This window comes from Gekko japonicus, unplaced genomic scaffold, assembly GCF_001447785.1.
Source record: "Gekko japonicus isolate JY-2015 unplaced genomic scaffold, Gekko_japonicus_V1.1 scaffold665, whole genome shotgun sequence".
Classification (NCBI taxonomy): Eukaryota; Metazoa; Chordata; class Lepidosauria; order Squamata; family Gekkonidae; genus Gekko; species Gekko japonicus.
Genome location: NW_015170294.1, coordinates 491605 through 515581, shown reverse-complemented (window position 1 = coordinate 515581; position 23977 = coordinate 491605). Strand labels below are relative to the sequence as shown.

The 23977-nt window shown below is 40.8% G+C and overlaps 1 protein-coding gene across 1 annotated transcript in view; it reads right to left on the bottom strand.

Annotated features, from left to right (window-relative positions):
- Positions 1-23977, bottom strand: part of ASCC3 (activating signal cointegrator 1 complex subunit 3) — a 409581-nt gene that overhangs the window by 160032 nt on the left and 225572 nt on the right. Inside the window, exons 16-23 of the mRNA XM_015417908.1 lie at positions 17464-17583; positions 14687-14851; positions 13866-13952; positions 9798-9974; positions 8748-8973; positions 5700-5854; positions 4557-4655; positions 3808-3976 (exon numbers count right to left, since the gene is read on the bottom strand). Of these exons, the coding sequence (XP_015273394.1) occupies positions 3808-3976; positions 4557-4655; positions 5700-5854; positions 8748-8973; positions 9798-9974; positions 13866-13952; positions 14687-14851; positions 17464-17583 (1198 nt within the window). The remainder of the gene's footprint in view (positions 1-3807; positions 3977-4556; positions 4656-5699; positions 5855-8747; positions 8974-9797; positions 9975-13865; positions 13953-14686; positions 14852-17463; positions 17584-23977) is intronic.

Sequence of the window (23977 nt, the reverse complement as noted above, 5' to 3'; positions counted from 1 at the left end):
CTCTGCTCAAATCACGCCGGCCGAACCCAACCAGCCACAGTCTGTAATGCCTGGTCCAGATCTTCTGGTTTGGAGTCCGACCGGTCACCCAACATCAGATAGAGCAGGGTGTCATCAGCGTACTGATGGCAACCCAACCCATACCTCTGAGCCACCTGGGCAAGGGGGCGCATAAAGATGTTAAACAACATTGGGGACAGTACTGCACCCTGGGGTACCCCATACTCAAGTGGGCATCTCCTGGACTGCTGTAACCCAAGCACCACCCTTTGTCCCTGACCCTGGAGAAAGGAGACAAGCCACTGTAAAGCGAGCCCCTGTATTCCCACGTTGGCTAGGCGGTGGGCAAGCACCTGGTGATCAACCATGTTGAACGCAGCCGACAGGTCAAGCAGCAGCAGCACTGCCGAACCGCCTCGATCCAAGTGTCTTTGGAATCATCAGTAAGAGTGACCAATGCCGGCTCCGTCCCGTGTCCCGGGCGAAAGCCAGACTGGAAGGGATCTAACACGGAAGCATAATCCAGAAAGCCCTGGAGCTGTACCACCACCGCCCTCTCGATTAATTTGCCCAAATAGGGCAAATTGGAAACCGGCCGATAGTTAGCCAATTCGGCCAGATCCAGCGATGGTTTTTTCAAGAGAGGGTGGACCATCGCGTCCTTGAGTGCCCCCGGGAACTGTCCCTCAGAGAGGGACTTGATAATCTCCCTGAGGGCACCTCGAAGCCCCTCGTGGCCTGCTTTAATGAGTCAGGAAGGGCACGGATCAAGGTCGCACGTGGTTGGGCGTACAGTCACAAGCAATCTGTCAATTTCTTCAAGGCTGAGTGGGTTGAAATGATCCAAACCCGACATGGACGTGCAAGGGGCCTTGAGTTCCCTTACTGTTTCAACTGTGGCAGGGAGGTCATGGTGAAGCAACAAGACTTTATCCACAAAATAGCTTGCAAGTGCCTTGCAGCCAATCTCCAATCCCCTAACATTTGGCTTGCCCTGAGGCAACATTGTTAATGACCGAATCGTCCTAAACAATTGGGCTGGGCATGAGCTAGTGGACGCAATCTCAGCTGCATAGAACTCTCTCTTAGCCGCTTTGACCGCCATCTCATAGGATCTCATAAACATCCTATAAGATTCTCTTGTAGCCTCGTCGTGATCTTGTTGATGGCTGTGGAGAGTCGGCTATGTCAGTCCTCCACAAGCTCATCTAACAAGCCGCCGGGGGGGAAATGGATCCCGCAGAGCCCTTTGGAGCCACAAAGGGTCCATTAGGCTCTCTGGGCGAGACAAAATACGCTTGCCGCCTAAACAAGGGCAGGGAAGGATATTCAGACGGGTCTTCAGGGCTAGGTGGTCCGACCATGGTACAGCCGAAGCTGTAATCTGGTCGTTACAAATTGGGAGAGTCCCAGCGCCGCCATGGACGACACCAGGTCCGCTGCCAGCATGGAGGTCGCGTCATCGGCATGGACATTGAAGTCACCCAAGACAATAAGCCTAGGGTGCTCCAGTGACCAGCCTGCTACAGCTTCCAGCAGGGACGGTAGGCTATTGGCTGGAGTGTTAGGTGGTCGGTACACCAGCCAAATAGCCACACTCTCCCTGGCTTCCCACACCAGGCCAACACACTCAGTGCCCGTGATCTCCAGCGGCGGGAGCGCCCTGAAGGAGTAAGCCTCCCGAATGAGCATTGCCACTCCGCCCCCCTGCCCCTTAGTCCGATATTGGTGAAGGACTGAGAACCCAGGGGGGCAAGTTGGGAGAGAGCAACTGTCTTCCCGTCCCGCACCCAGGTCTCGGTCACGCAAGCCAGGTCTAGCCAGCCTCTGCTCCTGCAGGAAGTCCTGATTGACCATGGCCTTATTATTTACAGACCTGGCATTGCACAGCGCCAATGTCGGAGAGGTGTTATCCATCCTAGCCCCACCGCTGGCCACCTTCGGGATAGGTCGTAGGCTGGAAGGACACCGAGCCAACTTATTTCTCAGTGCCCTTCCCTTAGTTCTTGGCCTAGACCCACTGCTATACTTTCCCTGCCCCATGAGCAGTGGGATCTGTTGGGAAGACATTACTATACCAGCAGCCTTCGCCAAGCTTCAGACTGCCAATAGCAGTAGAATGCACCCTGAATATAATCAAGTGGAAGTCCACTGTTTCCAGTGCTGGAATATCAATCAATTTCACTTCCCGTCTTACCAAAATCAATCCTAACAGTTGCTACACAAAACACTCTAATTCCAAATTGTGGGCAGTCAATCAGCCTAACCTACACTAATACAGTATTATCCTAAACTAAGCAACAGCTAACAACAATGCTCCCCAATTAATAAGACGTAAAATCACAGCCCCTCCTACCAATTTCATCGTCATGAATTAAACTGTAACATCCAGTCCCGGGACAGTGGCCCTCCACTTCGAGCCTTCCCCCAGATACCAGTGCAATGTTCCTGGAGTTTCTCCAGTTCCCCGTACCAATGTGAAGATCCCAGGGCTTCTCCCCAATGTAGCCAGCCCGATGTTCCTAGGGCTCTTTCGGCTCTGTGCTGTAGAGGGCGAAGCACACCACCCTCTCCAGTGATCAGAACTGCCGCTGTTACGCTCATCCACTGGGGGCACTCCGCTCTCTGGTCTCCTCTCACACACTGCTCTGCCAAACTCAGATCGCAAGTCAGGCATGGAAAATGACAGGCACAGAAAATGACACACTCCAGTCCTACAGCAGCCTCTCCATCGGACCCAGGCCCTCCGATCTTACATCTCCTGGCAGCTGCTGCGGTCCCAGGGCAGCTGTCATCCACAGATTGTCCCCAGAGCCGTGGCTGCCTATCAGCCTCTGTTGCTCCCGGCTCACGACTGGTCGTTGAAGCGCCCGCGTCTCCCACCGCCCAAGGGAAAGCCAAGGGAGGGTAAACCCACTCTTAGTTTCACCCCTTGGAAACCGTGGGGCCGATAGCACCGCCGTCGCCCGCACTATCGTTTCCAGCTCAGCCGCCGCCGCTGGAGAGGCATCCGCTGGAGAGGTGCCCACCATCGCTGGAGAGGCACCCGCTGGGAAGGTTGCTGCCGCTGGAGAGGCACCCGCATTCCAACCCCGATGCCAAGATGGCCTCTGCTCCGGTAAGACCGCAGCCGCACGGCCGTATCGCATCTCACTGGCCTCGGCAGGGACCTTGCACCAGACCGCGGAGTTGGGCTGTCTTCTCATGGATAGGCCCGCAGCACTTCCATACAGGGCTCTGTGCGTTGCTTTCAGTGGAATGGCAAATTTCAAGCCCCACTCGTACTCACAACACCAGCGACCATTCACTGGCAACCTGGAGCGCTAGTTGCTGGAACTATAGTTGTAAGTTAAATACTCAGTTCTCAAGGCAAGGAGAGTGAGCAAGTGAGCGAGCTCCCTTACCGCGTCGCCATCTTAATGGTCTTACCGCTTTGTTTGGGTATACCAGAGATTAGAGTCCACGCTCCTAAATACAGTGTGCTCCTAAATACACATTAAAATATTTTCTTCTTTAACATAAAAAATCTAATACTGAGAATTCTACAACATCAGCACAGTGTATTTATTTTAGGAAGAATGCTGTATAGTAAGATAGTATTTGCTGCCATAAAAAGAGGTCACAAAACTTTCTTTAAAACCAGTTAACAGTTTTTGCACTGCTGTTGCAAAAAATTTTCCTCAACAGACTACAACACACAGAAGAAAACCAACACTGCAAAACCAACACTGCAAAACTGATACAATTCAGCACACACAGTTACAATGTATATGAATTTTGCAGAATTGCAGCTCTGGACATTGTTACCTGTATGAGGTGGATGTCTCTCAGGTAGAATCAGATGCTGAAAATTGATAATGCATACAGCCTCAGCTCCTAACCACCTATCAGACACAGCCCGGATATAGTACTGAGATGGTAGAGGTTCAAAGATTGGTATAGTGAACACCAACAGCTGAGTTTCTTTTTCAATGACCTATGGTAAACAATATAAAGAACTACATTTGTTTTCTGATGGCTAAAATTAGGTTACCAGTGTTCTCATGTAATATGACAAATGAAAATAGATGAAAGCACAGAAATATAGCACACCCCTATGCATTTATAAAATATATTGTAAATGGAAGGGAAGGTCCAATTCTTTTTTAAAATATTTCTTGCGCTTTACAGAGAGACCATATTTTAAATGGCTTAAACTATAGAATTGGTCCTTGCTTATTAAGTGATTTCTTTTGATGGAACTGTTGCTAGTAACAATCTATATTAACAACATAATAGAAGGAAGCATCACACATTTGATTTTTCTTCTGAAAGTAATTGTACTTTCAGACACATGAGAGGAACAAATCTTTTATTAGTTTATTTGTTTTTGAAGAGATGCCAGGAAATGACTACATAGCAAGCCAATTTTAGCATGCAAATCTGAAAGCAACACCCAGAGATACTGTGTAACAATATTTTAAATTGATGTTCATTAAAACTCTATTCCACTAGTTCAGTGGTATAGGTACTTTACATCATTGTGTGAGATACCATTATATGTTTTATTTATTTACCTGCTTTTTTTGAATAATAAAATATTCCGAATGGTAAATGTGATCATTGGTGGGGTCTTCTACCCAAATCCACCAGGGCTCTCCACCTGAGCCATGGACCTAGGACACAAAGAAAATGGTCACATATCCAAGATATCAGGCTCGATGTTAAGTAAATTGGTGATCACATTGCTTCAAGTGAGAGATGAAAATAAAGAAGTTGGGATGATGATATGATGCAGAATGCATCATATTTATACCATACATTAGCAACACTATACCAATCATTAGTGAAACATATTTAATTTATTCTGTGAGGAAAGCATGGACTCTGTCTACTACTTATGTGGTCTCGTGTACCTATGCAGCAAGAGGGGCTTCTTAGAGAAACTGTGCTTTATGTTACAAATTCAGTCCACAAGGATAAAATGTTCTGTTTTGTTGTATTCAAAGGACTGATAAAATGCACAGAGGTGGGTTGACAAGACACTGGATGCCAGTAGAGGTGTATGCCTCTGATATTAGTGAATTTCACCAACACAGTACAGCAAGGAGTCATGTTTATTATTTTATTAGACTTTTTAAACCCACCTCAGAATAGTTAGGAACAGTTAAAATACCAACACCGATACTATATTAAGGCTAAAACAACTATTATATTGGTGCTTGCTTCGGCAGCACATATACTAAAATTGGAACGATACAGAGAAGATTAGCATGGCCCTTGTGCAAGGATGACACGCAAATTCGTAAAGCGTTCCATATTTTTAAGTAAAACAATTAAAAAAAATAAATATTTTTAAAAAAACAAAAAACAACTATTATATTCATTTTACTTTAATCCAAATCCTGAAAAAGTGTTAAATCTCTGGGGGTCAGTAGAAACATAATATAATGGCGAACCTTAATTAAGATTAATTAAGATTAAAGATCAGGTAGTTTTCCTTTACCTCTGGGACCTTACTGTGGTTCAGTGCCATATGAACTGGAACCCACAATTCCCTATGGTCACTTTAATCAGCATGACTATTGCTCCTTCAAACCAGCAGAAGTGGTGCAAAAGTTCCTAAGCTAATGATTTGTAAGCTATCTGGCTGCAGTAGTGACCTTGAGCCCAAATTATTCACCATATTTTCCTGGCTTCAATTTTCAAGCAGTTTTTACCTGATCATTCCACTTGAAATCGGAAGTGATGTTCAACCTTACTCTGAGCACAGTACGTGTAATTGGTTGGACAGTAGCTTCCATTGTGATGGAGGGAATTTGATGGACACATTGTTTGACCTTTAATCCAATATTCACATGATGCAGCATGTGACCTGCAAAGTAAGTACAACTTGACATACATTTGCATTCACTAGAATTGGGGAGGTGGGAGTGGGGAATCACAAAGACTTTCAAAAGGCCCTTTGGAGAAGAATATTATGCCAGCTTGTTTGTTTTTTCAGGGTAAATTAACTGACTCTCTTGACCTAGCATGCTTGAATATTTAACTTGAATTAGTTATTATAGCTCAGAAACTTATCCTTAATGCTCCATCTAGGTGTTACTAATGGGTTAAATAACTGTTAAGAATTTACACCACAACATACAGTTTCAAGCCAGCTCCTTTTTCTCCCTATGACTTTTCAACCTGGCACTTAAAATCCACAATGCACCTTCAACAAATATGAAACCTGACCTTATTTAATGCAGGACACATTTTTGTACTTTTTACAATCTAAATATACAAAGCAATTCACACTGGAGAGAACAGAGCCTTCTTGAATGAAACAGCTCCAAAAGTCATACTTTCAGTGAAGAGTATCTCTAATAGAAATTATCATGGGACATGCATTGAGAAATGCTTTAATACACATTTCACACAACTGCAGGCCGGTAGCCAGGATTTTGCAATTGGGGGGCCTTTAAATAAGCCGGGGGGCACTGACACCACAAAATAAAAAAAATAAATTAAATTATATTAACATTTTAAAAACTCATGCTTGCCAGTTGGAGCAGACAGGTATTGTCCTTAGCCATGTACTGTCCATGCTGGGGTGGTCCCTGCCAGTTTTGCAGCATTCACACTCTGCCTGCCTACCGAGTCAGCCCGGGGACAATTTGCAACCTTGAACCCAACAACCTGGTTGCATCAATTCATTGGGGTGCATACCTCCTCCCCCACCAGCATTCAGTATTCCACTGAGGTGCCCAGCCCGGATCATGCTGCAAACCTGCCGGCCTCTGAGTGCCACCAAAAGTTACCAGTTATGGAAGGGGGTGTTGGTTCAGGCCCACCGGCCCCACCTTGCCTGCTGGTCTGCCCACCTACCTCATGCCGCGCCACCATCTGCTCGGGATGGAGCTGGTGGGGCTGCTTGGGGAAGGGGTGGAGGTGGCAGGGAAGCAAGCCACGCTTGGGGAGGGGCAGCGAGGAAGCAAACTGTGCTTGGGGAAGGGGCGGTGGGGAAGCAAGCTGCACTTAGGGAAGGGGGCGGCAGTGGGAAGTCCTCCGGGTCGCCCAGAGAGTCGGGCGGTCTGGGAGTTGGATGGAAGTCATGGGGCCTTGGCAGGAAATCAGGGGGGGGAGGACCCCTAAATGTCCCACTGTAGCTATGGGCCTGCACAATCTTAACAGTCACTGAGATGAGAACATAGATTTGTGAAGCAAGTCAAAATGGCAGGAAGCTGCCAGGATGGAATAAGTAGATATTAACTACAATAAGATGGGGGTAGCAACAGTAGACTCAGTTCAGCACCAAATCACCTATTCTTTGGTTCTGATACAACCTTGCAATTACCCCATCCCCACAATTCCATACTTTACTTACTCTTAATAATCATGAAAACAGCATTTCTGAAATGATATCAATATAACATATCATAGTAATTGACTTGCAGTATGGGCTGCAGTAAGGAAAATCTACCCTTCATCATCTCTCCTTGTTTGGTTAAGAAAGGGGAAAAACATATAGTATTTTTGGATCTGGGCAAAATGCAGCTTGGGACAGGCATACCTGTAAGAACCTATCCAACCCCTACAGTTATATTCCAAGGTTCTACTGTTGGTACCCCCACCTTCTGGCAACCCAAGCAATGGCCTTCTTAGTTGTGGTACCAAAACTATGGAACTTTCTTCTGGGGATATTTTTCAATCATCTTATTTTACTGTCTTCCATGAGTGTGTGAAGGCCTTTTCATTTCATCTGGTGTTCCTTCAAGGGACCCCCCTCCTTCCTGCCTGTGCTTTAATTATTGATTTTCAATTTCATTTTATTTATTTATTTATTTAGAGTTATTCTGGTCTAACAAGATCTTATTTTTGTCAATGGAAGAACAGTCTTGGATTTGAAAGCAACAGCAGGAGTATCTGTCTTGGGAATCTGCAGGTGAGACATGACATCTGTTGGCAATTAGAACTTCTTGAATATCCGAGGAACAGTTTTGGATCTTGTTGGCTAACTCCACTCTTCCTTGATCACAGCCTCAAAGGAGGTATAAAAAGCAATGACAGAATCATGCAGTAGTGCAGACAGAAAGGCACTGTGAAATTGTGATGGTTTTCAGGGCTTGAAGGAAGCTGTCATCTCCTGAGACACATATGTATTGAGCTCAAGAAACTCTACTGCTTTGCTGTTCAAATTGGAAAGCTCAGGTGGGAACACCTTTTTTTTTTTTTTTGAAGAAACCTGCAATGCCTCTCCTTACACTTCTGAGGAGAGTTGCAATAAAGGACTCTGCTATTATATACTGGAAAGAAACAGAAAGTTGTTCCTCAGTAGTGGAAAACTTTTCTTTCACATATTCCCTATCCCTGTTTGAGTCCCTGTCTCTATTGTGCTAACAGCAAAAGAGGGCAAGAAGTTGGCACTTGCTCCTTCAAGGACAGGGCATACTTGGGCTGTTTTAATATTGGCTGTGGACAGCCAATGATGAAAGGTGGCCTTAAACCACTTGACATCATTTAGGCGCACTGTTACCTCTTCAAATACTGGAGTACAGAGAAAGTGTGGCCCAGTCCCTTTTACAAACATTCTGCCACTGTGTCCTAACGGTGAAAACGTGGTCCTCCATTAATTTACAGATAGGGATCAAAAATGGATAGGCATTTTAAAAATAAATATTGAACAAGTGGTGGGGCTAGTGATAGAAATTTAAAAAAATAAAGTTAGAGGAAAAAGAGCTCAAATGTTTGAGATGAAGAAATTTATCACTTCCTCTACATCTTACCTATTTCATCTTTCCTCATGTCCTTCAGTTTATCGATAGACAGGTTCTTTTGTTCCAGTTTTGTAAGGACTGGTGGTGGCAGGACTGAGAACTGTCGCAAAGGACTGACCCAACCCCACAATCGCTTGTCAATAACCTTGCTGAGGTTTAGTAGCCGGTAAGTCATTGCAGGCCATCGTTTACGGAGGGCTATTTCAAAAAGGGCTCGAACAATACGTGCTGCATTCTACAGAACAAAAGCAAAGAGAACCACATACTTTATGTACTGTGCTGCACACAGGACTCAACATTATAAACACACTTTTCTGTTGTGCTCATATTATAAAATGCACTCCCTTGACAAATCCAACTAGCATATTTGCAGTTTTTGCTGCTACCTAAAAAACTATTCTGTTACCCATTGCAGGTGCCATTGCCTATGTTTAAAAATATTTTTTATTTCAGCTGCAACTGTACATAATTACGTTATGACACATTTCCTTTTGTTATATGTTTATTTTTAACTTTGTTGATGGCCACCTTGGGAGCTGAATTGTCTCTAATGGAAAAGCAGATAATAAACTACAACTCATAAAAGAGTTAAACAATAGGAACAGTATAAAACTGTTTTAATAACAACATATTTTGGATGTGTAACAAGAATTTTCAGTCTTTCTTTAGCAGACAGTTTTCTCCAAGAACTGCTCACATACCATCACCATTTTGCCAAGCTGTGAGTAGACAGAGAGTGGAGAACTGGGTGTAAAGTCTGACACCCCTTCTAAACCAAGAGTACACACTGGAGAACATGTCCTGTCACTGTTTGCAATATCAAGTTTTTTGGTGACATGTATATGTCAGGGGTTCCTCAACACCAGAAGAATGTAAAAAGGTTCCCTATGGCTAAAGGACAAGAAAGCCTCCACTTCACTATTTTTTTTTAAATAAAGTCTACAGTCTCTGAGTTTCTGGATCAAACCTACATGGAAACTGCATATGGGAATGAAAATGCAGATCTGTCTATGTAGTATAAAGCACTGAGAAAGAAAGTTTTTCTTTTTTCTTTTTTACCTGTGCAACATAAGCTGAATCTGAAATAAGGGAAAAACTATCCATCTCTCCTCGGCTAACATAGGTCTGCAGGAGGATGTTTATTTTCCCATAACTGTTCTCCACACCACCAGGAGTGGGAAGTTCACAGAAATCACACAGCAAGGCTTCAAGTTCCTCTATTTCTTCTTCTCTCACCTGAAATACAAATTAATAGACTATGAAAAGACTGGTGCATCTTGTTAAATCTGCAACATTAAAATTAAATGGTAATTATCTCTCAATAACTATGTTTTTAAACAGTCTACATATTCTGAAAAAAAACCAAGTCTTCTAACACTGTAGTTAATTGAACCTTAATTGAAAATATCTTAATAATGACACAATTGCATTTCATTATGCATCACCTTTTACTAAGGTTGCCATTGACACACAAAAAAGTGACACGCCTCGAAAATTAAATCTTCTGACTGTACCATCCTTCACCTGATGAGATTTTCTTTTTTATTTGACCAGAGTACGACCTCCATCCTTCTGGATTAGGGCAAACTTGAATTAACATTAAATGCATTCATTAAAGTCATATAGTTTGCATTATGTCCTTAGCTCAGAACTCTGAAGTACTATGATTCATGATATTAAGGTTTTCACTGTTAATAAGATTAAGTCTTAATGCAAGTAAAGAAATATTCATATCTAGAGTTTGAATAATGCATAATTTTTACATTCCCACTCCTACTTGCAAAACACAGCATAAATCTACATATACTTTCATTTGCCCAAAGTCTATTAGTCTAAAACTTATTTAGAGAGGATAAATGTTTGGCAGTGAAGGGAACCACATGGAGGCCATTTCCATCAGATGTTGATCAACCCATTTTCTACAAAGTTAGAGCTGAAAAGCTACAACTATCACTTGAACTATTTGAGGGACTTTTCAATCACTCCCCAATTATCTCATTCAAGAGGACCCACCTCTGTTAACTACTGAACAGTTTGTTAACATCAGACCTCTTGTTACACCAGCACTTGTACACAGCTCTTATATGAATAAAAGCACCAGTGGCTGATGTTTCAGTTACAATGAGACGACATCCTAATTTCTACCACAATGTCAATTTTTATCTACTAGCAGAAGGAATCTGTCTGCCATTTGTTTAGGATTCATTTACCTAATTTCATAATTTTTTTTCTGAAACATGCTATAATAATTTTCTACAGCACAATAATTCATCAGCCACTGATTACCGGAAAGCAAAACAAACCAACAAAACCTTGATTTTGTATATCAGTAATCCAATCGAACACAGTTGAGGAGCCCCAGCTAGCACATATATGTGTGCATGAACACATACACACTGGAGTTCTCATATGCAAAAAGCACACACTTGGAAAGAGTCTACAATTGAACTTTAGTGTCAGACTAAGATCTGAGACCCCCTCATGGATCACTGCCTTGTTGTGGCGAGGGGGCTTGCATGGTTCGATGAGGCTGTGGGCTATGCCGTGGAGGGCCACCCAAGACGGACAGGCCACAGCAGAGAACTCAGACCAAGCGTGATCCCCTGGAGAAGGAAATGGCAAACCACTCCAGTATTTTTGCCAAGAAAACCCCATGGACAGTATCAAAAGGCTAAAAGATATGACGCTGGAAGATGAGCCCCTCAGGTCGGAAGGTGTCCAATATGCTACTGGGGAAGAGCAGAGGGCAAGTATAAGTAACCCCAGAAAGAGTGAAGCAGCTGGGCCAAAGCCGAAAGGACGCTCAGTTGTGGATGTGTCTGATGGTGAAAGGAAAGTCTGATGCTGCAAAGAACAATACTGCATAGGAACCTGGAATGTAAGATCTATGAATCAAGGTAAGCTTGACGTGGTCAAAAATGAGATGGCAAGACTGAACATCGATATCTTAGGAATCAGTGAACTAAAGTGGACAGGAATGGGCGAATTTAACTCAGAAGACCATTATATCTACTACTGTGGCCAGAAATCTCGTAGAAAAAATGGTGTGGCCTTTATAGTCAACAAGAGAGTGCAAAAGTCAGTACTGGGATACAATCTCAAAAATGACAGAATGATTTCGGTCCGATTCCAAGGCAAACAATTCAACAACACAGTAATCCAAGTCTATGCCCCAACCACTGATGCAGAAGAGGCTGAAGTGGACCGGTTCTATGAAGACCTACAACACCTCCTAGAACTAACACCAAAAAATGATGTCCTCATCATCATAGGGGACTGGAATGCTAAAGTAGGAAGTCAAAAGGTAACCGGAATAACAGACAAGTTTGGCCTTGGAAAGCAAAATGAAGCAGGGCAAAGGTTAACAGAGTTTTGTCAAGAGAACACACTGGTCATAGCGAACACCCTTTTCCAACAACCTAAGAGGCGACTCTACACATGGACATCACCAGATGGGCAACACCGAAATCAGATTGACTATATAATTTGCAGTCAAAGATGGAGAAGCTCTATCCAGTCAGTAAAAACAAGACCTGGAGCTGACTGTGGTTCAGATCATGAGCTACTCATTGCAAAATTCAGACTTAAACTGAAGAAAATTGGGAAAACCACGAGGCCATTCAGGTTTGACCTAGATCGCATCCCTGATGAATATACAGTAGAGGTGAAGAATAGATTCAAGGGTCTGGATTTGATAGATAGAGTGCCTGAAGAACTATGGACGGAGGTTCGTGACATTGTACAGGAGGCAGCAATCACCACCATCCCAAAGAAAAAGAAATGCAAGAAAGCAAAGTGGCTTTCTGATGAGGCTTTACAAATAGCAGAGGAAAGAAGGAAAGCGAAAGGCAAAGGCGAAAAGGAAAGATTTACCCAACTGAATGCAGATTTCCAGAGAACAGCAAGGAGAGATAAGGAGGCCTTCCTGAATGAACAGTGCAAAGTAATAGAAGAAAACAATAGAATGGGAAGGACTAGAGATCTCTTCAAGAAAATTGGAGAAATCAAGGGAGCGTTCCATGCAAAGCTGGCCATGATAAAGGACAAAAACGGTAGGGACCTAACAGAAGCAGAAGAGATTAGGAAAAGATGGCAAGAATACACAGAAGAACTATACAAGAAAGACCTCGATGTCCTTGACAACCACGACGGTATAATCACTGACCTCGAGCCAGACATCCTGGAATGTGAAGTTAAATGGGCCTTAGAAAGCATTACTAACAACAAAGCTAGTGGAGGTGATGGTATCCCAGCTGAGCTATTCAAAGTCTTAGAAGAGGATGCTGTTAAAGTTCTGCACTCCATTTGCCAGCAAATTTGGAAAACGCAACAGTGGCCACAGGATTGGAAAAGATCAGTATACATTCCAATCCCAAAGAAGGGCAATGCCAAGGAATGTTCAAACTATCGCACAATTGCACTCATATCACACGCTAGCAAGGTCATGCTCAAGATCCTACAAGCTAGGCTTCAACAGTACGTGGATAGAGAACTACCAGAAGTACAAGCTGGGTTTCGAAGAGGTAGAGGAACGAGAGATCATATTGCCAACATTCGCTGGATTAAGAAGACCCTGATGCTGGGAAAGATTGAAGGTCAAAGAAGACGGGGACGGCAAAGGATGAGATGGTTAGACAGTGTCATAGATGCAATGAACATGAAGTTGAGCAGACTTCAGAGGACGGCGGAAGACCGGAAGGCCTGGCGTGGTCTGGTCCATGGGGTTGCGAAGAGTCGGACTCGACTGTGCGACTGAACAACAACAACGACAAGATCTGAGAGACCCACATTTGCATCTTGCTGGGTGACCTTGGGCCAGTCATACACTCTTTGCCCAACCTGCCCCACAAGATTGTTGTCAGGACAAAACAGAGAAGGGCACAAACAGAGAAGTTGTAAGCCACTTTTGGTCCCTATTGTGGTGAAAAGTGGGGTATAAAGGAACTAAATAAACATATAAGTCAATAATCTGGAATCTTATAATTTAGTTTCTATAATACTTCACTGAAAATATACCAAAATGATTTACACAGAATTCTAGGTGCACTTTCAAGAACTCATAATGGTTTTCTGCTAAAGGAAAATATCGGAGGGTTTTTCTTTTTGCAGTTATTTGTGCATTCTTACCTTGATCTGTTCAAACTCTTCTGCTTTAGACACTATAGCAAGAATGTCACCTTCTGTTTTATGAGCATCAAACAGTTCATTGAAAGTCTGCAAAAAGAGGGAACTTGAGTTTGCTGTTTAAAGTATCTTGCAATAGCTCCAGTCTTGACAGTAAACAAGACTAACTAAAGAACTAAATAAACAACCCTATTCTTATAGCAGCTCAAATAATAAATTTAGGTTATAGTGTAAATGTGATGTGTTTTCTCATCTGTGTAGAAAACAACCTTTTCTTTGAAAAAAATATATCCTGTAAGGTGTCAAGCTGAACATGTGTTCACTACATGTAATTAGTTTGAATAATTAACTAGAATGTATAGAGTATGTTAACATATTTAACAACATTAGATGCATTTAAAATAATCAAAATGGGAAGCAGGATTCAAAGACGCAACCCATAACCAGCTATGTTCTTCAGAACACATCTTCAAAATACAGAGCAACAGATGTCAAAATATAAAAACTACATTCACACTTCTGTACATTTGCACATCTCTATGTGTGCATAAGCATTCTAATACTTGTCTTCAGGGAATACAGACATTCCAACATGCTGAACAAGGTCACAAAGTATGTTCACAAATTCATTGCTATTTATAAACTGTTGGTGTCTCAATCTCCCTTTTATAGGATGAGAACATGCACTAACATTTTTCCCTATTGCATTTAAAAATGTAACTTTGGCAAAAACAATGAAACTACTTTGTTACAATAAAATGTTGAGAAGTACAGCATCATGATTTTATATTTTAAATGAGGTAACTAGGAAAGCTGCATATTACCTCAATAGTATTGTATTTAATGTAATAGTGGCTTGCAATTCTGCCTAAATCTGTTGAGGAAAAAAATCCAGTTCTCTCTTCAAAGCGAATCATCCGGGCTTCGTCTAACTTTCGGCCAACTTCAATCACTAGCTGTTCTCTGTGCTTCTCTAATGTTGGATCCATCTAAAAAGAGTTCACAAAATACAAGTGTGGTCAATTAAGGCACTGTTTGAAGCATTATTTCTTACATTTCTTTTTCATCTCTCTTGCCCATTTTTTCCTGTGTCAGATTCATACTTGTAGGTGTGTCTCCCCCAGAAAAATATGAACCTGAGCAATCTTTTTCTTTGCAGTTTAAAGAAACAGGAAACTCTGTATATGCCATATTTTAGAGACTCTGAGGCTCAACTATGAACACCATTCTAGTTTTCAGGCAAAATAGTGGGAAAATGTCAGAATACATACGTGTATGACTGTAATCACAATCTGGCTGAATAGCTCACTCCTATGACTAAAAAGCAGTAAGATAATTTGTTGTAGTTATTGGGTTGGATCCTACAAAATGGGAGTGCAAGGGACTTGCAGACATGGACACATGCTGTCTACAACATTTCCCAGCAACCCCAAGAGTTACAAAAAGCTGATGCTCAGTGTCATGGGCCTTGCACAGACAAAATGCTATGTAGCACAGGGAGCTCTATTTAGCAGGGAGGCTTGGCGAAATTGTTGCCAACTGAACCCCTTGTCCTAACTGAAGTACCACTGTTGGAGGTGGAAGATGGGCTGATTTGGCCCAGTTCCACCTCCTCACTGCAGTCTCCTAGACCACCCACACGGATTTTTGCTTATGTATATCCCTGGCTAGTATTTGGATGGCAGACCTCCAAGGAATACTAGGGTTGTGACGTGGAGGCAGGCAATGGCAAACCACCTCTGAACATCTCTTGCCTTGATAACCCCACAGGGTCTCTATAAGATGTGACTTGATGGCACTTGCCACCATTACCATATTCCATGACTTTCAGCATTGGCTTTTCTGGGGCTTCAGGGGGTTGCTGCGGGAAAAGATCCATGCCCACAAGAACTCTTGTGCTCACGGTTCATAGGATCCACACCACTAAATTTTATAAACATAAACCATTGTTTTTATATAGGGTAACATAAACATTTTCAAGCAATAATTATGCATGACCTGCCTTCCTAAGTGACACTCAGTATTCAAGCTGTCATTCAGCCTATCACCAAAACGGAAACAGTGACACAAAAAGTTGACACAAAAGTGACTGAGTACTGGTTTCTGAAAGCATAACTATAGTTTTTCTCCCGATATCCCACACACACAGGCAAAGAGTCACTCTGTCCCATTCTGAGTTTCTAAAAGTTACATGTGACAGGATTTTGAAGAGGAACATTTTTCAATTCAAATCAAGACAAATCAGTTCAAAAACCACTGTGGGAATGTTGTTCTTTATTTTTACCTGACGTTTCACCTTTAAATAAGTGCAATATACAGCATGCTGTCTTCTTTGGTTTGTGAAGACAGTGAAAAACTTTTTAAAAGCTATTTGCGAACTGCAGGTATATTTTTCTTTCTTTCTTAAAAAAAATCAGTAATGAAAACAAAATTCTAGCTTTCGCCAGGGTTTATTGGGGCACAGTATTGGACTGGACACACTTTCAGACCCTGCCTGAAGCAGTTAGGCCACAGCACTCCCCCCAATTTTTAAAAACTCCCAACATGTACAGGAGGAAACTCCAGAATAAGATACCAAGAATTTTTTTTAAAGTGAAGACTGAAAAGTGCCAATTACATCAGTCTGTTAAATAATTTATGATGTATTTTGTGACAGAATTTAAATAAAGATTCTTAGCATCTATACAATGGTTTTGAGTGTTCCAAGCACTTCACATACATTTACCACCCTTAAAACAACTCTGTAAAGAAGGCTGCTTTACTGTTTCCATATTCCATATGTGGCACTAATGCTGAGTGTAGCTCACTTAAGTTCATCTAAGCAATTTCACAGCAGAGGCAAAACTTAAACTGAGGACTTCGAGTTGAAGCTAGGATCAAGATACACGTTACTTGCGAGATTATCTCTGGAACTTTTTTCTTCTTTAAAAACTAAAAAGTAGCCCAAAGACGCAGATTTTGAATCAGAGTGAAGAAGGGGCCACTATTAGGAAAAAAAAGATAAGTACTCACATGGTACCTATTATATTTCACACAGTGCCTGGAGGACAATTTCTATCAGGAAATGGTCTGCGGTCACCACTGCTTCAATCCAAAGTGGGATTTCCCTTATGGCTGCTTTTAAATGTCCAATGATAGATTTCCCACATAACATATAATTTGGTCTTCCATCTGTGAGCCATTATGCTAAACTATCTTTTCTTCACATACACACCTGCATGTACCCTAAAGACTTCAGGAGCATTTGACTGTATCAGTTGCATTTAGCCTGAAAAGTTCACACTTAGCACTGAAATACTGACAGAAACTGACGTACAAAAACAAATTTGATAAGCACACATGGTACATAATGATGGCTAATTTGACTGTATTCCATGCTTTCCCCAAAAGATGACGTTTTCAACCATCAGGGTGACTCAGGAAAGATAATTTAGAAGGCTCTTCTGCCACATTTTGTATTACAGAACATTTTCCATTTTTTGAAAGCACTTAAAAAGAGTTGCTGATGTCAGGAAAGGGAGCAACAGCAAATATTTAATCTCCCATCAGGAAAGGATTATAGAACCTGGAAAAAAGGTTCCTTCTCTAATGCATTTTCTACCTGATAAGACTTGTGACTGATGCCATATACTAATGGGTTCGCTCTCATCCGTACATAAAGGTAAGTATAACTTATCCACTTTACTGCTTCCTCGACATTTGTAACTGTCCCAAGTGCAATCTGCAAGTAGGAAGAAACAAAATTGAATGTATATGTTAGGAATTAGAATGATACAAAAGCTCTTCATACACAGTGTTGTGTAGGTAATTTGTGCATAATCCAAAGTAATATTTACAGTGAAATACTCATAAATTGATAAATTAAGTGGCATCACTTACTTTTTAAAACAAGTTAAAGAATGAACAAAATCTATCCTATGTTTTTACTCTACCCTTTTCCTTGCATATATTGAAGTGACAGGCCTTACAATTTGATTCCCCCCTTCCCAATAACTGTCTCTCATTTTTCTCAGTACACTTTCATCTGAAATCAGTCTTCTGTTGTGAGGATGCCATAGTTTTTCAGATCCCAAGCAGAGTATTTTGTGCAGCAAAAACCAGATTGTACATTTCATTACTATTGATGTTACTATATGGAATGTGCTTGGTCAAGTATCCTGGACACCCACAGGATGTTGTTCTGTATGTACTGTATTCTGAATGCAGCACAATTTTGGTATTTATTCTTTCTTCATTTTTTTTCAGATTGCACACTCCTGAAACTGTGCAACTTCCATGTGGGAGCACTTATCTAGCTATGTTTGCTTATTTTCTAGTGAGAAAAGGACAACCCCCAACTGCAACATCTACATTTTAAAAAATCTTTTGTTTAGTTTTATTTTATTTATTTCCATCATTTTGTGGAAGCTGTGAATTTTCCTCCCTCTACTGGAATTCAGCAGAATTCCTCTAACAAGATAACTCGCACTCTCTCTACTGCATGGAGATGGGTTCTTTATTTACTACATTTTCCTTGTTGCTCAAAGTAGTTTACCATGAAAACTATAACACCAGTGTCTGAAAGTGGACTTTCTGGAGGTTCACAGAAACACAATAATGTGATTGAGTCCCACAGAAAGGACCTAGATGACCAAAGTGTCATTTAAAATGTCAGGAAATATCCAATAAGGTCTCTGAAACTTTTGTGTTCTCCAGAAACAAATTCAATTATTGGGGAGAAACCTTGGACAAATCCCAAAAGATCAGACTCCGTGAGGTCATAGAAAAGGAAGAGTCCCACAGCAACCATAAATAAAATAATAATAAAACGAATTCTTCGTGAGCATTGTCTCTGATTTTTCACTTCTTTTAATAATAATAATAATAATAATAATAATATACTTTATTGTCATTGTACATAGTACAACGAAATTAAGGTGCAATCATTCGGTGATCTACAAGCATACTCATATACACTAACACCACCATACTCATATACACTCACACAACCATTAGGGTTCACATTGCAACTTAACCACCAATGTCAACAAAACCACCAAATTCCAATTCATACAGCATTTAAAGCAATAATAGCTGTTTTTTAATAAAAACTGTTTTTTAATCTGTTTGTCCTTGTTTTGCTTGTCCTATATCTTCTACCCGAAGGCAGCAGTTCAAACAGGGAGTGTTCAGGGTGTGACAAATCCTGCAAAATGTTCTTTGCTTTTTTCAAGCATCGAGAACTATAAAAATGAGTTAGCAGCCAGTTTTACATCAGGAACCACATTTAATTGGAAATAAATAAATATTTATTCAGGCTTGTTTTCTACCCTGTCTTGCAGAACTATGCTCCAGTATTTCATCATATGTCAACAATACATCCTTCTTACAAAAGTTCACTAATTAATTCACATAAAACCTCCATTCACATTCCTACTCTGATGCCCCAAGTTGCCACCTTATCCTAGCCAAAATGTTTCACAGTCCACTCCCTTCGAACCATGTAAGAATTCTTCCACATGAAGGTCTTGATATCTTGATGCAAATCTGAAATTATCCTGTTTCAGTAAAAGAACAGTGCTTTTTTCCCTATTTCAACAAGTGAAGAAAATTAAAGTCAAACAAGTGTTATTTTGATAACTGAATGGGGTCACATAAAGGTTAAAACACACATCAACACTAAATGAGTGTAACTCAGTGAAAAGGGGGAAAGACATTTTAAATTAAGCTACAAGCATATAACTCAGTATGATACCTGAACTAATTTGTGCATTTGGTTTCCTACCATGATCTAGGAAAGTACTTATACTATCTTGAAATAGCAGGTGATGGCATTTCATCCATATTGTCAATGGATTTAGAAAGGTGTAACTCATCTTAAGATGACTCTAACAGACTACCAAAGTTCTAAAACTCGCTTAGAAAGGCAGCATGCTTCTTTGTGAGCACTGTCCCTGTCCCATCCCTTCTAAAACTGCTTTAAAAAGTCCTTCGTATTCAAACTGCTGCATTCAACTTGCATTTATCTTATTGTTCAGTACTAGAGAGCAGTACAATAAAGTAAAGTAGTATGATAGTTATTTGCAGAGTATGTACATATTCATAATCCTCCTCAAATTATTAACTTTGATGTTATCCTATTTACTGTCAACAGAACTACTGTAAAGCTACTACCAGAACAAATGATCTGAAGACCTCACCGCAAGGAAGTGAATCCTCTTATATTATTCTAGTACACATTGAATGCTGATGAGAAAGCCAGCCCACACACACCCATGCAGATATGACTTTTGAAGATTTGCTGCCACCTGGTGTCCACTTCCATGTCCTGTGTGAGACACATACATACATAGGCACACAGCACAAAGCAGCATATTTAACTCTCTCTCTTTCTCTGTGTCTTGTCTAAGTGCTGCACAGTAAGACAAGGTCAAAGTACTAAAAATAGCTGTGGAAAATCCTGAAATCATGGGGAGGCATTTTGGGAAGAAGTTCCTTAACTTTATTGATATCTATAAATATATACAATAATTCATATTTGTCAATAAAGTAAAACAAAGCAAAACCAGGATTACAAATTCTAGTTTCGCATTCCAGAAAATCCTGACTCACATTCAATCTCTCCCCCCCCCATTAATTAACCCGGCAGCCATCCTTTACCTGGAGGTAAGAGCTAAATTTAGCTAAACCTAGTAAAGCTAAATACCAGATTTTAATGTAGCATCATAATAAACTAGGGAGTACTTGAACTACAAGGGAGAGGGGAGAGATTGTGATTGGTCACACTGGCAAATATACTTTTGAAATTTGTCAGCAAGACCTAGACAAAGCTTCTCTAGTGCAAATTTACAAAACATAGCACTGTGCTGTATCCTACAACTTGGTTCTCTAGATAACAAAACTTTTTTTGCTGCTGGAAGAGATATTTATACTACTGGAAAGTTCCACTGTCAGCAGAACAATGAACCAACTTCCATAACAAAGTGGGGGGGGGGAATCCTTGGGAATGGTTTTACTAGTCAGTATTTGGGAACACCTACAGAGAAAAAAAGTTTTGGATTGCAAGAGTCCTGTTATTGATTCCAAGGCTGCATAGTTTCCTGAAGCCTCATATTTTAGCCATGAGAGGGGCTATACAACTCCATCTGAGGAGTAACTGGTATCCAGGATCTGTACATACAGAAGAGAAACACATTTGATTTCCATTCAAATTACTTAGCTGTTCAGCAGAAGTTCACCCATAATAAAACATACAACTTTCGATAACAACAACAAAAAAGGAACTCACAATAATCCAAGCTTATCTCCCAGAAAAAGCTATTTTACGGCACAATCCTAACTTCCTAAGTATAGTTACACCTTTTAGAACGGTGTGACTCTGTTCAGGATTGCACTATAGTGTGCATTACAAAATATTTTTCCTTTAGAATTAATACAATTATTTAAATAACAATATCACAGAATCAACATAAACAAACAAAAAGTCACATTACTACAGGCTAGTAAAACCATAAGGACAAGTAGAAGTACAAAATCCTGCCAATGTGTTTTCCACATTTTCCACCTTGCTAAATTAGTATACTGCACAAGCATGCATCTACCTATTTACAAAAACCTCGAACAAGCTGGACAGATTTGCAGCCCTATTACAATTTCTGTCACAGTGGAGGACAAACTGCTGCAACATAACCATCCCTGAAATGTTATACACGTAAAATTACTTTAAATAAAAATTCCACTGAAAGTTATGTATGCAAAATTACCTCCTACAACAAGTTAACAGCTGTGAAAAGAAAGGGTTGGGCCCTACATCCCATAGGCTTCTGTGCACTCTTCCAGTGCAAGAAGCTCTTGCCTTGACACAAGAGTGTCTTCCAACAGCAGAAGGCTTCATGCACAAAAGGAACATGTGGGCACCAGCAGATGGTAGGAGAGGACCCGATTCACAGGGGGTTTTTTGGTGGGGGTGGGGGAAGGTAACCGTATATTTGCTATATTTAATATGATTAAAATTTTTGGTTTCTGAAAAAAATATGCAAATAGATTTAAATACTGCAATATGAATTAAGATTTCATCTATGTGTTATTTTTCATCCAAGATAAGCTTAGAGGACACTGTAACAAAAGAAAGATCTAAAAAGCAGAGAGATGTAACACACTTTTAATGAACTATATAAAAGTTACTAGGTAACTGAAGTATTTAATATTAACATATAATTAAATCAAATTTTTCAGGAAAAAGATACTGTGTGTTTAGTAGATAAAATATTTGCTTTTAAACTGGCACAGCATGAATTCTTCTAACAAGTGCCTCATCAGCATTTTTAGTCTTCCCAGTTTGCTTGTTTTGGAAAAGCTACCATATTCTGAATGGCCATCTAATCTCTACAGCACACATATGCCAACTATTTCACATTTTATGCCCTGACTAACGTCTTATTCAGTTGTCCCATTGAAAGAAATGTTTTTTGCACCTGTTTACTGTATGGAGCAGTAGAATACATCTGTCACAATACTTTAAATCTTAAAATGAACAGTTTTACAGACTTCACAATCTGCTTTCCCACACATTTCTTCCTCAAAATATGATTTCCCTATTACCTACTGGAACCAGAATCCATGCAATCCTGTGCAAAGTTAGTCCAGTCTAACCTAACTGATTTCAAGACGGGTAGCTATGTTAGTCTGCCTGAAGCAGTAAAAAAAGAGCAAGAGTCCAGTACAGTGAGCAGTGACTCACGAAAGCTCATACCGTGCTATATGTTTTGTTAGTCTTTAAGGTGCTACTGGACTCTTGCTTTTTAACTAATTGATTTCAGTGGGCTTAAACTAGGATAACTCTGCATAGGATTGCACTGTAGGCCATCCAGTCTTTAGCCTTGCACTCTGACCACAGGGATAAACATGGCAAATAACTTTACACAAGACTCCAGTAAAATTTCCCTGCCTCTGCCATGCCAGTGCTGCTATAAATGGCATATGTCACCACTACTAGGGGATGCTCATGCTCAGTATGGCTCATGCTCTGCTTTCCTGTGGTGAGCAGAGAGTAGATTTCACATCCAGAATTCCAGCTGTTTGTGCTCAGCTCAGCCAGTACTCTTTACACACTAAAATAGTACATCACAGGGAAACTGGCAGCATTTTACCTGTGCACATTCACATGCAGTCTGATGTTGTTGTGAGGATAAAATGTAGGGAAGAAATACGATCACCATGGAGGAAAAGTAGGATGAAAATGTGCAAACTTCAGCAAGCAACACATGACCCGCTTTTATTTGGGTAATATATATGTTCATTTGTCTTGTTCTTTCTCGCTCTGTATTTTTCTTCTTCCCTCCCACCATACACCTTTCTCCTTCTCCCCTAAAGGAAAAAAAAAGCTGCTGCTGGTGGTACAATCTACCAAAGCCCGGGTTTCATTTCGGTGGTGGGGTCACACCCAGAAATGGGCTAACAACTTAATGATTTGCTTCTTTCATCTTTTAATGTGTTTTACATTTACATTTGGTGTATCTCCAAACGGTTTCTGTTAAACCAGCAGAATTCAGACTTCCGTGTTATACTGGAGCTATTTATCATACTGGAGCTATTTATCACACATCTCACTGCTGACTTGCACCAGAAGCAAACCTGTCCATCCTGACAAAATGTCACTGTAAAATCCCGAGTAAACTTTGTGTTTGAATACAACCCATTAGGATCATATTGCTAATTCTTTCAAATGATGAGTGATTACAATACAAATGCTAATCAAGTGATTGATCCTAGGTGACAGATGAATTTTTGGCACTGACTTACAAAATATTATTTGGCTTTAAAAAATGTAAAGCACAAAGCTTTACATAAACTCATAATTCAGAAGAGTCAATTCAGTTCACCCAAAAATAACTGTTCAGAGTGTCACATCTGCTCCCAACTTCCCCAAGTGTTGCTATGTAAAGAATATTTCTTTAACCAGATTTTCCATGATGACTTCCAAGCATCTCCCCCTCAGATTACTGCACAAGCTAGTTATACAAGCAGAAAATATATTTATATGACTATCTGAACCAAAGAAACAAATGACTGAGTTACAATCAAGAGAAACGAAATACTTTTGTGATTGGCCTGACTTACAATTGATTTTCTGTAAT